This window comes from Apus apus, unplaced genomic scaffold (assembly GCF_020740795.1).
Source record: "Apus apus isolate bApuApu2 unplaced genomic scaffold, bApuApu2.pri.cur manual_scaffold_34_ctg1, whole genome shotgun sequence".
In the NCBI taxonomy this organism is placed as follows: domain Eukaryota; kingdom Metazoa; phylum Chordata; class Aves; order Apodiformes; family Apodidae; genus Apus; species Apus apus.
In genome coordinates, this window is record NW_026248849.1 from 253,139 (window position 1) to 266,064 (window position 12,926).

The following is a 12,926-nucleotide window of genomic DNA, read 5'->3' on the forward strand; positions in this document are numbered from 1 at the left end:
GTCTCTCTGCAGCACTGCCCACTTGCCAGCAGCTCCCTCCATCCCAGGAGCCCAGCTCAGAACCTTAATGAGCCCTCTGGTGGCTTTGCTGCTGAGCCCATGAAGCTGAGACAGGGAGAGGAAGCTGATGAAACCTCTGCAGAAGTCAGAGCCCAACTGCAAAGTTTCTGTCAGTGCTGATGGGTCCCAGTGAGGGACACGAGTGAGGAAGCGTCCCCAGGGTGTGGGTAGAGCAGGAAAGAGGAGGCAGGGATGGCAGGTGGGGAAGAGGAAGGTGAAGGTGGCTCTGGTGCTGAGTGACCCTGGGTGTGTTTCATGACTGCAGAGGACCAAGCCCTGTCCCCCTTCACCAAAGGTGCCAGCCCTGACCCCCAGCCCCTGGGAAGGGAGATCCTGTCCCTCACTCACCCCTCAGAGCTCTCCCTGGGGCACTGGGATGTGGAGCTGTGCAATGCCAAGGGCAGGACCAGGGCACGACACTTCTGCCTGCTCCCTCAGCCCCCTTGGGTGGGTCCATCTGGCCCCAGAGCCTTGTGTGTGTCCAAGTGGTGCAGCAGGTCACTGACCATCTCCTCTGGGATGATGGGGGCTCCATTCTGCTCCCCATCCCTGCCTTCCAGCTCAGGGGGCTGCGTACCCAGTGAGCAACTGGTCCTGCTGCTAAAGGCTGAGGCAAAGAAGGCATGAAGCACCTCAGCCTTCTCCTCCTCCCTGGTCACTATGTTTCCAGCTGCATCTAATAAGGGATAGAGGTTCTCCTTACCCCTCCTTTTGTTGATAGATTTATAGAAGTGTTTCTTTTCAGCTTTGACAGCTGCAGCCAGGTTGATTTCAAATTGGGATTTGGCCCTTCTGATTTTCTCCCTGCATAGCCTCAGAACATCCTTATATTCACCCTGAGTGGCCTGCCTCTTTTTCCAAAGGACATATGGTGGGGAACGGTCCATCTTCTCTCCCCCACATCAGACTAAACAAAATGCCTTTCAAGCCAGCAAAGCAAGAGTGGTGTCTTTTTGCTGATTTATCCCAGGACAGACTGGAACAGGCCCCTTGCTCTAGCAGATAACTCCACAGCAAGAAAAGAGCATAAGGGTTCTGATAACTGGCAGAAGAATGGACAATAGGTTAAAGATGCCTCTGACAGAGCACGTACCTGGCCAGTGCTAATTGGCTAATTTGAACAGAGGTACTTTCTCGAACAGTGATTTCTGATCTATAAAAGAGGGCAAGATCTGCAGGCCGGTGCTCTCTGCCTGCCCAGGAGGAGACCCTGCTGCAGCAGCAGAAGCCATGGGAACCTGCAGCAGACCCTGCTGCAGCAGCAGAAGCCATGGGAACCTGCAGCAGACCCTGCTGCAGCAGCAGAAGCCATGGGAACCTGCAGCAGACCCTGCTGCAGCAGCAGAAGCCATGGGAACCTGCAGCAGACCCTGCTGCAGCAGCAGAAGCCCCTGGAACGCCAGCCCCGCTGTCCGGAGGAGCCGAGAGGGAAGGGGGGGCTGCCCCGCGACCGCTGCCCGGAGAAGCGGAAAGGGGGGCACCTGTGCCCGCTCCCCGGGGACCCTGCCTGCCCAGCCTGAACCAAACCAGACCAAAGTAGGAGCTTGCCCAGCCTGCGTTTGTCATCTGCTTCGGGACTGGAGCCGTGCTTGCCGCAGCTGCTGCTGCTGGGAGGGGTCGCCCCGGTTCCCGGGAAGCCCCCCCCACGGATCTCTTTTATTAAGTGCACTTTGAAATCTTCCTCCTTCACTGCACTGGGGAACAGCTCCAGTGAGCTTGAGGACTTGAAGGAAAGCACAAAAAGATAAGCAGCTTGTTAGGGCATTTGAGGCTCATCACAAGAACCTCTGAGGTGCCAGCCCTGACCCCCAGCCCCTGGGAAGGGAGATCCTGCCCCTCACTCACCCCTCAGAGCTCTCCACGGGGCACCCACAGATGAGGTGGGGGGTCCCCCATGGTGGGAGGTTGCAGTGTCACCCTCAAATGATGGGGGGAAGGTTGGAGGGGCCGCAGGGGTCTCTGAGGGGTTCCAGGGGATCCCAGCGAGGACTCTGGGTGTCCCTGAGGGGCTCTGAGGGGACCCAGTGGCTCTAAGGGGTCCCGGGGAGTTCTCGAGTTGCAGGGTCCTCTGAGGCGTTCTGGGTGGGTCCTTGAGAGTTCTTGGGGGCTCTAAATGGGCCCTGGGGGTTCCTGAGGGGTCCCTGGGGGGGCTGTGAGGGGTCCTGGTGACGGGAGGGAAGAGACTCTCTAGCCCTGAGCAGCTCTAAAGCGGGTTCTTGCTTGGGCTGGGGATCAGTCCTGCAGACACAGCCCAGCAGGGAAGGGCAACACGCGTTTGTGCACTTAAACATACACGTGTGTTTCTTGTCTGAGAGGGGGGCGGGATTATACAGAGTGATTCCCTGAGTTCATGATGATACTTAAATCATTTCCCCGGACTCATTAACATTAAGCTACACCCCCTCCCCATGTGCACTGCCTCTCGGGGCCGTGGGCAGGGGTCTCTGGGAGGAAGGCTCGTGGTCTGTGCTGAGCTGGGTCCTGTTGTTCCTCATGCTGACAGGCTGGCTGATGTACCAGTGAATCCTGCTGCTTGGGCTCTGCGGGAGACACAGCCCAGTTCAACACAGCCCTTGTGACCAGCAGGAACAGGTTCTACTCTTCAGCACCATCTGGGTTTGGCCAGTTTAGCCCTGAAGTCTCTAACTCGGCTGGATTCCTGCTTGCTGGGAGGAGGAGGAGCTGCTTGCTGGGAGGAGGAGGAGCTGCTCCTGTGGAGCCCTTTTCCAGGTGCGGGTTTCCCGCCCCAAGGGCAGGAGGTCGCTGTGTGCAGGAAGGGGAGCAGCTCCTGGCCGCGCCGGGCGCCTTCCCTGCTGCTGGGGAACCTGAGGGCCGTGCAGGTGGGTCCAGCTGGTCCCAGCAGGTGAGGGGTGGGCGTCTCCACAGCCACCCCCAGGCCTCTGTGATGCAGGGCCTGTTGCCCGGACACCGCTGTGATGGGTCTGCATGGGGACCAGGGGGTATGTAAGGAAGCCAAGCCGTGGGGTGCCCACTGCCAGGAGAGCATCTCCCTCAGGAGGCAGCAGCTCCCCTGGACACCCGTGGCACGTCTCCAGCAGAGGACAGCCAAGATGTCCATGGAGAAGGAGCAGGCCCGTTCTCAGCTCAGCAAAGAGCTGCCAGGCCTGCAGCAGAGGCGGCAGAAGAGGAGCAGGGCAGGAGGAGAGGGGAGCCCGGGCACAGGAGCCGTCCCAGCGGGGACACGGGGGCTGCGGGCACAGAGGTCCCGCTCCCACGGCCTCTCTCCTCGGCTCCTCTTGCAGCCGGGCAGGCTGGCCCTGCAGGAGGGGATGGCCCATCAGCCATCCCTGCCACTGCTCCTCAGCAAGGCAGCAGCCCCTGGGCAGGCACCTGCAGCTGGGCGCCCCAGAGCTGCCCCCACCTGCCCCAGGCTGCCCCCTCTGCCCCCTGCACCCCCTGCCAGGGGCACGTCCAGCAGCGACCGACAGCCCGTCCCGTCTGCTGGGGGCATCTGGGCTGAGCGGGGCAGACGCCCCAGGGCCCAGAGCTGGAGACCTGTCCTGTCCAGCCCTGCAGCCTCTGCCCCAGCCGGGCAGGACACAGCCTGGGCCCCAGCCCAGGAGGCCATTGGCAGGGTTGTCAGCGGGCGCTGGGGACCCGTCCAGCAGCCGGTGGCACCGCGGGACCGGGCGGGCAGCTCGGCCAGGGCAGCCGAGGGTGGATGGGCCCCTGGGGCTCGGCCCCTGCCCGCTGCCCCCCGTGCTCCTCGGGCCACAAGAGCTGCCCACAGGGCCCCCGTGCCAGCTGCCCTGGGCAGGGAGGCAGGGCCAGGAGGCCGGGGAGCAGGGGCAGAGCACCAGTTGACATGCACCATGGGCCAGCCCAGCATCCCAGAGCAGCGGGTGGGTCCTGGAGCTGCTGGGGAACATCTGCCTGTCCAGCTGGTGCAGCTGGAGGTGCAGCAGAGGAGCCGTGGGGCCTGCAGAGAGCAGAGCCTGGAGCAGCCCAGCAGAGCCACCCTGCTCCAGCAGCAGGACATCCTGGAGGAGAGGCAGCTTCAGCAGCAGGGTGAGCAGTGGCATTTCTCCCTGGTGCAGTCTGTGCAGCTCCATGTCAGATCCAAGCAGGTGGGTGCCAAGGAGGACACGGGTGGGGGCAGGGCAGGGTGATGGAGCCTCCCTCTGCCTGGAGTCAGCTGCTGCTCTGCAGAGCTGCAGCCCCATCATCTCCTGCATCCCTGCCCCAGCAGCCACTGCTGGCAGGTCCCCAGCAGGCATCTGGTGGTGGGAGCCAGGCTGCCTTTGCCATCGTTCCTGTGCTCTCCTTCCAGGTCTGCAAGGCGAGCTTGAACCTGCACCAGCCAGAGATCACAGGCAGGGAAATCCTGAAGGCTGCCACGGGCAAACAGGACACGTTGGAGTGGCTGGAAGGGGCTGTGGGTCCCAGCAAGTGCCCCACGGGCAGTGTCACCTGGTGCTGGATGACGTCATAGTGGGTGACATCATAGTTGGTGACATCATAGTTGGTGATGTTGAAACAAAAATTCAGAGCTTCCAAACCCCCTGCTTTCTAACACTCCTCACCGCAGTGGGAGGCTGGTGCGGCTGGGTAAGGATTCCGAGATCAAGACCCAATAACAACAACCAAGCTGTTATTGAGCAGGCATTCTTTATTGCAGCGCTGGGCAGCACTGGGGATTCTCCACCATGAGTGCTCCAACGAGTCAGTGAAACACCCTGACTAATATACACCAAAAACATGCATATTCAGTTCCATGTCAATGAGTCCCCAGAATTCTTTTACATAGTCATTTTATTTCCTGGAATTGGCTATCTTTGTAATTATGCCTGCTCGAGGGTCTCCTGTGGGGGTCTTTGTTGATTCTAGTCCTTTGTCGTCTTTGTCCTGTCTCTGTCCTGGTCCTGTCTCCAGTCTCCCGCTGGTAGATTGCCCAGGTGGGTCAGAATCCACATCAGTGTGTCTGTAGGCTGCCAGGGTCTTAGAAGACTTGATGTTATCACAACCTCCAGGATGCTTGGCATAGTTGACTGATAGTTTCACAAAGCACCTTGTTTTAAAAGCAACCCTTAGTATAGCAAATTCATTACTTTAGTAAACTTTTATGAGGCTATATTTCTATTGAATTTACTAACAAATATTCTATGATGTATCAATCCCCCCTTTTCTTTAAACTTTGTAAATTCCTTTACAAAGATTCTAGATCATTCTATTTCATTACTTTAGGCAAGGCCCAAATTCTTAAAGTCAGTTTCTTTAGCTTATACCATAAAAGGCAATTAATGACTGTCAGTATAATCACAAACACCAATAGTATCAAAAGTGGGTGAATTAAAACATCCCAGTTTCTTTCTGCAGAGAATGATTATGCTGACAAGATATCCCACCTATGATGGGCAGTTTCAGATTCAATTTGACTAGACAGACCAATAAGTTTGTCTTTGGCTATTACTGTTTTAATGATAGACTCAGCCAAGGTTTTATTCTGCTTCCTTAAATGCTCTCGAAGTTCTTGAGACTGGTTCAATATCTCATTTAATTTCCCCCAAGATAAGCTTGCATGACTTACGTTCAAGCTTTCATAGTGCCAAAACATTGCCAGCTGTTCCTCTGTATATGCAAAAATAAGTATGTTTGTCCGTGCCAGGTTAAATGGGTTATATTCCTGAGACACCCTACAAACAGGGTAGTCATTCCATATTCTTAAACTACTGATTGTTAGTTCAATAGGGAGGGCTTGATCCCACCCTAAATGTATTTATCAAATGATTAGCCTTTTCCACTTGCCCACTTGTTTGCAGGTGGTAAGCTGTGTACAATTTCCAATTAATTTCTAAGAATTTACTAACTTGCTGAACCACTTGTGACACAATGTGTGTTGCCCTATCAGAGGAGATCACCTCTGGCACTCCAAACCTAGGAATAATTTCTTTCAATAAAATTTTTGTGACTTCTCAGGCCTTGTTGATTCTACAGGGGAAGGCTTCAGGCCATCCTGAAATGGCCTGAATATCCCTGCCCTTTCTAGGGAATTCTGAAAAATCTGCCAGTTTTGGCCTGGAACATTCCCTTTATCAATACTTCCAAATTTTATTCGATTCTCCACCTTTGGATTTTTTGTTTATTATTATTTTTTTTAAACAGATTTCACATCTATCAACCATACTCTTCACAGTTTGAAACTGATTCCTAGCTACTATTTGTTTTGTGAGAGAATTGTACAAAGCTCCAGTTCCCCAGTGTGTCTTGTCATGCTCTGTTTTTACCAGTTTCCATAACACCCTGAAAGGAACCACTATTCTGTTATCTCTCAATTTTGCCCAACCTGTTGATTCAATCTCTGCTTCCACATCTTTGATTAATTTAAGATCCCTTTCATCATAATTAACTGAATCAGGTAGTGTCAAAGTTTTCTCAGGAATCAGACTTAATACCTCACCTTGTTCCGCCGCCCTTTTTTTTTTTCATAGTCTGCCAATTTATTTCCCACCTCCTGGGCAGTGTTACCTTTCTGGTGTCCTTTGCAGTGCATAATAGCAACGGCTGAAGGCAACTGTACAGCCTCCAAAAGTCTCAGAATCATGTCAGCATGCTTGATGTGTTTTCCTAGGGTCGTCAAAATTCCTTATTCCTTCCAAATAGCTCCGTGAGCGTGAACTACACCAAAGCCATGTCTTGAATCTGTCCAGATATTCACTCTTAGACCTTTAGCAAGCTCCAGTGCTCTCACTAGAGCAATTATTTCAGCTCGCTGTGCAGATGTATCCTTAGGGAGGGACTTTGCTTCCACCACTCGATCCCTGGTGGTTACAGCATATCCTGCCATGCGGACTCATCTTTTACAAAACTGCTCCCGTCGGTGTACCAAGTGTATTCAGTTCCTCCAGTGGTTCCTCCTTCAAGTCAGAGCTGCTTGCATACACTGTCTCTATAGTCTCTGTGCAGTCATGTGTGATGGCTTCCATTTCCTGCTTATCACTCAGAAAAGAAGCAGGATTAATGATGGCAGATGTAGTAATTTCAACATCATCTTGTTCCATTAGGACTGCTTGGTACTTCAGGAACCTTGATGGTGAGAGCAAATACCCCCCCTTTTTGTTCCAGAACAGAGGTTACTGCATGGGAAGTATGCACAACCATCTTTTGTCCCAAAGTGAACTTCCAGGCTTCTTGAATATTCAGAACAACTGCAGCCACTGCCCGAAGGCATCCTGGCCATCCTTTACTAATTGTATCCAGTTGTTTGGAGATGTATGCTACTGCTCGCTTATAGGGACCCAGCTTCTGGGCTAGAATTCCCAAAGCCACCCCTTGCTTTTCATATGAGAACAGCCAGAAGGGCTTGGTTATGTCTGGCACACCCAAAGCTGGTGCCCTCATTAGCTCTTGTTTCAATTCTTGGAATGCCCTCCTGTCTGGAATGAGACAACTAAGCAGGAGTTTGGCTTTCCCAGCCATCCTATAACATTCTCAGCTAAAAAAAGCTGCAAGATCCAACAGCTTGGTAGCATCGTGGCAGCAAAATCTCCTGTTATTTTATTGCTCCAGGAGCACAGACAAACCTATGGCAACACTAGGGAACCTCTCCTTGAAAACCTGACCAGTGAGTATGACTTGAAGCTTTTCCGGAGAGCACAAGCACGGGCATCTGAGGACGTGGTGAGACTTCTGACTCCTATTATACCTGATAGCAAAGGTCTTTGTTAGGAATGTGAAGGCTTCCTGGGTGTTGTTGTTCAGGTAGAATCAGAGTTTGCAAGAAGGGCAGCTCCAGCCCAGCCAAGTCAGCAAAGCTGCTGTAGGGGTAACATTGGAGTGCTGAAAGCACACAGCTGGAGTGAAGCTTTTGCAGTGAGAATGGAGGAATAATTAGTAACAGTCCCATTTAGCAGGTGTTTATTTTCAGTGAAAGAAAAGACAGCCTCACCTGCTGAAAGGATGGCTAAGGAGTGTTGGCAACAGAACCCATCCTGACAGTAGCCAGTGACTGTGGAGTGGAGGCTGAGGCTTCTGTAGGTGCTTTGCAAAGCCACCTTCCACCTCCAGAGATGAACCAAAAGGCACTTTGATGCTTACCAGTAGCAATTGCATCTGGGATATCTGAGGCAGAGCATTAGGCTGTATCCTCTTCCTGCAAATTAGGAAATAAGCTTGAAGTGGCAAGGAGCTTCCATTGCTTCCGTGACAAGAAGAGGATGACCCTAGTGTTGGCATGCTGCCAAGCACTGATTTTTGTGACATTTCCTGATGTCAGTAACTACTGCTTGTGGACAGGGCTCAGACTGAGGCTGATCAAGGAGAGGTCTGTGGGAGGGACTGTTAGACATGGTCACATTGAAAGATGACTTTTTACAGTCATTGTAGTAAGAGGACAAGGGAGGATGGATTAAAACTGGAGGAGGGAAGATTTAGGTGATACATGAGGAGGAAACTGTTTACTCTGAGGGTGGTGAGACCCTGGCCCAGGTTGCCCAGGGAAGCTGTGGCTGCCCCATCCCTGGCAGTGTTGAAGGGCAGGTTGGATGGGGCTTGGAGCAGCCTGGGCTGGTGGGAGGTGTCCCTGCCCATGCAGGGGGGTTGGATCTAGATGATCTTGAAGGTCCCTTCCAACCCAAACCAGTCTGGGATTCTGTGAATTTAGAAGACTTGAAGTAAATTCTTTTCCTTGAGGGAAACAAATACGACCTTCCCACCGACCTCCCTTGTTTTTGTTTGTTTGTTGGTTGGTTTTGTTGTTTTTTTTTTAAATAGTCCTCCATTTTTCCCATTCCCAGGAAAAGCTGCGGCTCCAGGGCCAGATCACAGAAGGCAGCAACATGATTAAAACCATCGCGTTTGGCCGCTACGAGCTGGACACCTGGTACCACTCCCCCTACCCAGAGGAGTATGCTCGCCTGGGCCGTCTCTACATGTGTGAATTCTGCCTCAAGTACAGGAAGAGCCAGACAATACTTCGCAGGCACATGGTGAGGGCTGGGGCAGAGCTGATCCCCCTGCCTTACACCTGCTATCAGCATCTCCACTGAAAGCATTCCTGGTGTTATCTCCGCTTTAGGAGACCCGTGTGTTTCCTGGTATATCCAGGAGCTGGTAAATTTTTTCCACCCTGAAAACGCCGTCCCCCTGTCGTTGTTTTCCTGTCATAGGCAAAATGTGTTTGGAAACACCCACCGGGTGATGAAATCTACCGGAAAGGCTCCATCTCAGTGTTTGAAGTGGATGGGCAGAAGAACAAGGTAAGGAACTGCCATCCTCAGGCCAGTCTGGAGTGGCTTTCAGATGTGCTGGGCACTCCTTTCCTGTAGAGAAGCAGGACACAAGTGGCCCTTTCTCCCTCTAGTTGTAGAAAGACTAGAGTCTGATCTGTCCACACTTGCAGTTTTGTCTGTGTTTTCCTTGTGGTTATTCCTCAGCCACGTTGTGCTCCAGCAGTTCCACCTCTTGGCTCATACAGTGCTTGGACATGTGTGTCAAGATCCTGTACTGCAGGGTAGGGGGAAGATTTCTGTGCTCAGCCTCAGTGGGTTGTGCTGCCCACCTCCCATTCCCTGTGGATACTTGGACAGCTCGGGGTTAGTGTGTGAACCAGCCTCCTGTTGGTGAGGGTGACCTCCTTAGCCCTGAGTTGAAGGGCAGAACATGGATCTGCAGCTGCACATTCAGTGCTGGGCAGCAGCACCCTGTGTGTCCTGCCTCTGGTTGTGTCTGCTCTTGGGAGGCTTCAGAGGAAGGAACAAAGAAACAAATGCAAATGCTAAATTTTGCACTGCGGGAAGCTGGGAGGAGGCTTTTCAAGTGACCAGAGATAACCTTGAAGCAGAGGATTAACACAGTACAGTGCAAGCAAGCAGAGATCCAACCTTCTGCTTCCTTCACCGAGTGGTATCAGATACCACAGATGTGGTATCTGGGGAGTTAAGAGATTGATATCACAGACGTCAATTCCCACCCTTAAGGAAGCTGGGCTTATCAAGTTTCATCACAAATGGAATTGTTTCCTGGCCTAGCTGCTTTGTGTGAAAGACTGTACCTCATTTCTCAGATAATTCAGAATTTTCTTGTCATTTGCCATGGTTTTGTCCACTCTTGGGGTGTCCCACTGTAATAAACAGATGTATTCTACTCTCCTTCTGCTTCTAGATCTACTGTCAAAACCTGTGTCTGCTGGCAAAACTTTTCTTGGACCATAAAACACTGTATTATGATGTTGAACCCTTCCTCTTCTATGTCATGACAGAAGCTGACAACACTGGCTGTCACCTGATAGGTTATTTCTCCAAGGTTAGTTGAACATCCATACACACCCAGGCACAACTCCATGGCCAGCTATCCTAGGCTTAAAGTTGTGCACCAAACACCCAATGTAATGGCTAATCAAGCAAGACACTAAGCCAGGTTGGTAGCTGAAGGATGATTGTGTGACTTGTTGTTAGGCAGGTTTTTCTGCTGTTGCTCCTTTCACCTTGTATTGTATCAGTTGCACAGGCTTGTTCAGTCTGCTGGGGTGATGATATCCCCATTGTTTGTACAGATCAAGACCTGTTAATCTCTCCTCTCTCTCTCTCCTTGTTTTTACCAGAAGAATTCTTTTCTCAACTACAATGTTTCTTGTATCCTGACAATGCCCCAGTACATGAGGCAAGGTTATGGCAAGATGCTCATTGACTTCAGTAAGTATGGAGAGAGAAATCCTGGAGGCATGATAAATCTAATATATCTACGGTTGTGGCTGAGCAGGCTTCATTCTAGCTGCTTTCTCTGTGTGCTAAAGAGGGTAGCAGTCAGGAGAGAGTAGTTTAGGAAGGATAAATGTTGGGTTTTTTTTTTCCTTTGCAGGCTATTTGCTTTCTAAAGTAGAAGAAAAAGTTGGCTCTCCAGAACGTCCTCTGTCTGATTTAGGGCTCATCAGCTACAGGAGCTACTGGAAGGAAGTTCTTCTTCGTTACCTGCATAATTTCCAAGGAAAAGAGATTTCTATCAAAGGTATGCTTCCCAGGGAAAAGGTTTGCAGTGAGTGGGTTCAGGAACATCCCCCTGCATCTCATTCATTCATCTTCCTTAAAGATGGGGCAGGTCATGCTTCACTCATGGAGATGTTTGTGTAGCAGCAGAGCTGGAGGAATATTCCTATAATTGGGTATGGCTGCTTTCCAGTCCTGCCACCACTAAAGATAAGTCAGCTTGAAGAGTATAAAACTATATAATGGCTTATTCTTTAAAAAAATACATTTAAAATATTCAGAAAGGACTTTATCCCTCTGTAGATTAGAATAATTTAATTTTCTAATTAAAACTTGAATTTTAAATAGGAAAATGGCTCCACTGAGAGGCTTTCTGATGCTGTGGGAAAACGTTGAGACTATTTGAACTTCTTTAATAGTATTTCTATGATGATGGCACCAAGGAGTGTGCAGCATCTCCCAGACATGTCAGGGTAGTTCTGAAGGGTGAAAGGCTGCAAGTCAGACAGCCAGAGCAGGTACCTCCTCAGCATGTGCAGGGCATTTTGTGTGCATCCCTTCCAAAGGAGTTGCCTGAAAGTTGGAGGTGACAACTAACAATTACAGGCTATTGCAGGGGAATCTGTGTCTGTTCTAACATAAAGTGCTGCTGGTTTGCAGAAATCAGCCAGGAGACTGCAGTGCATCCTGTTGACATTGTTAGCACCTTGCAGGCACTTCAGATGCTCAAGTACTGGAAGGGAAAACACCTGGTCCTGAAAAGACAGGTAAGATTTGTGGTGGCTATTTCTGCATATTTTTTTTGTTTCCTTGTATTTAGCTGTTTAATTCAGATGAACTCATTGACATCAGTATTTCCTTTGTGTTGTGCTGGACTTTCCAGTCTTTTGGTTCTAGCCGAGGGGGAACACTGTAGTTTTCAAATGCAGTAACTGATCAAATATGATGTGAACATCCAAGGTGAGTCTTCAGTAGTGTAGAATATGGTGCACTGACTTTCCTTTTCTCACGTGTGGAATAACTTTGCTCGGTGTAAGTGGCTTTTTAGGGGACAATGGATCAATATTCCCATTGTGCTCCTCCTCATGCCTGCCCTTTATTGGGCAAATGGTTGACATAGAAGTGAACTGAATCAATGGAATCTTGAATGAGTCCTGTTTGTACCCTGTTTAGACATGAGAGAAGTGGTTTATAAGTCCCCAAGTATGGCACCTCTCTTTTGTTCTTCCCTCCCTGAGACTTCACTTGGTTGCTAAAAGCAGCTGATCAGTGGGATTGGAAGGGCCTGGAGAAAGCTCTGCAGAGGAAAAGTTATTTTTGTCATGTTGAGCAGTTAGGAGGCTGGTCACCTTCAGGCTTGTGGACTTGGCTGTGTGCTGTTGTACCTTGGATAATTCTCCAGTGTGGATCGTGTGTTTTAACCTGCCCTTTCATGCTCTTTCCCTTAGGATCTGATTGATGAATGGAGAGCCAAAGAGGCTAAAAGATCCAACAGCAATAAGATCATGGATCCCAGCTGATTGAAATGGACAAGTTCCCTTCCATCGGTGACTTCATAACGGGTGACGTCATAATGGATGACATCATAATGGGTGACATCATAATTGGTGTCATAATGGGTGATGTCATAATGGATTATGTCATAATTGCTGATGTCTTAATGAATGACAACATAATGGGTGACATCAGAATGGGTGATGTCATAATGGATGATGTCATAATGGATGACGTAATAATGGGTGACCTCATAATGGATGATGTCATGATTGGTGACGTCATAGTCGGTGACGTCATAAAGGGTGACGTCATAGTTCGTGACGTCATAATCAATGACGTCATAATGAATGACGTCAACATGGGTAATGTCATAATGGAAGATGTCATAATAGATGATGTCATAATGGGTGATGTCATGCTTGGTGACGT

At 50.4% G+C, this 12,926-nt stretch overlaps 1 protein-coding gene across 1 annotated transcript in view; it reads left to right on the forward strand.

The window, feature by feature from the left end:
• LOC127396211 (histone acetyltransferase KAT7-like) overlaps positions 1–12,559 on the forward strand; it is a 13,015-nt gene extending 456 nt beyond the window's left edge. Inside the window, 7 exon segments of the mRNA XM_051643832.1 lie at positions 8,791–9,005; positions 9,186–9,275; positions 10,180–10,320; positions 10,619–10,709; positions 10,876–11,022; positions 11,661–11,767; positions 12,449–12,559. Coding sequence (XP_051499792.1) covers positions 8,791–9,005; positions 9,186–9,275; positions 10,180–10,320; positions 10,619–10,709; positions 10,876–11,022; positions 11,661–11,767; positions 12,449–12,559 — 902 coding nt within the window.
• Positions 12,560–12,926: the final 367 nt, after the last annotated feature.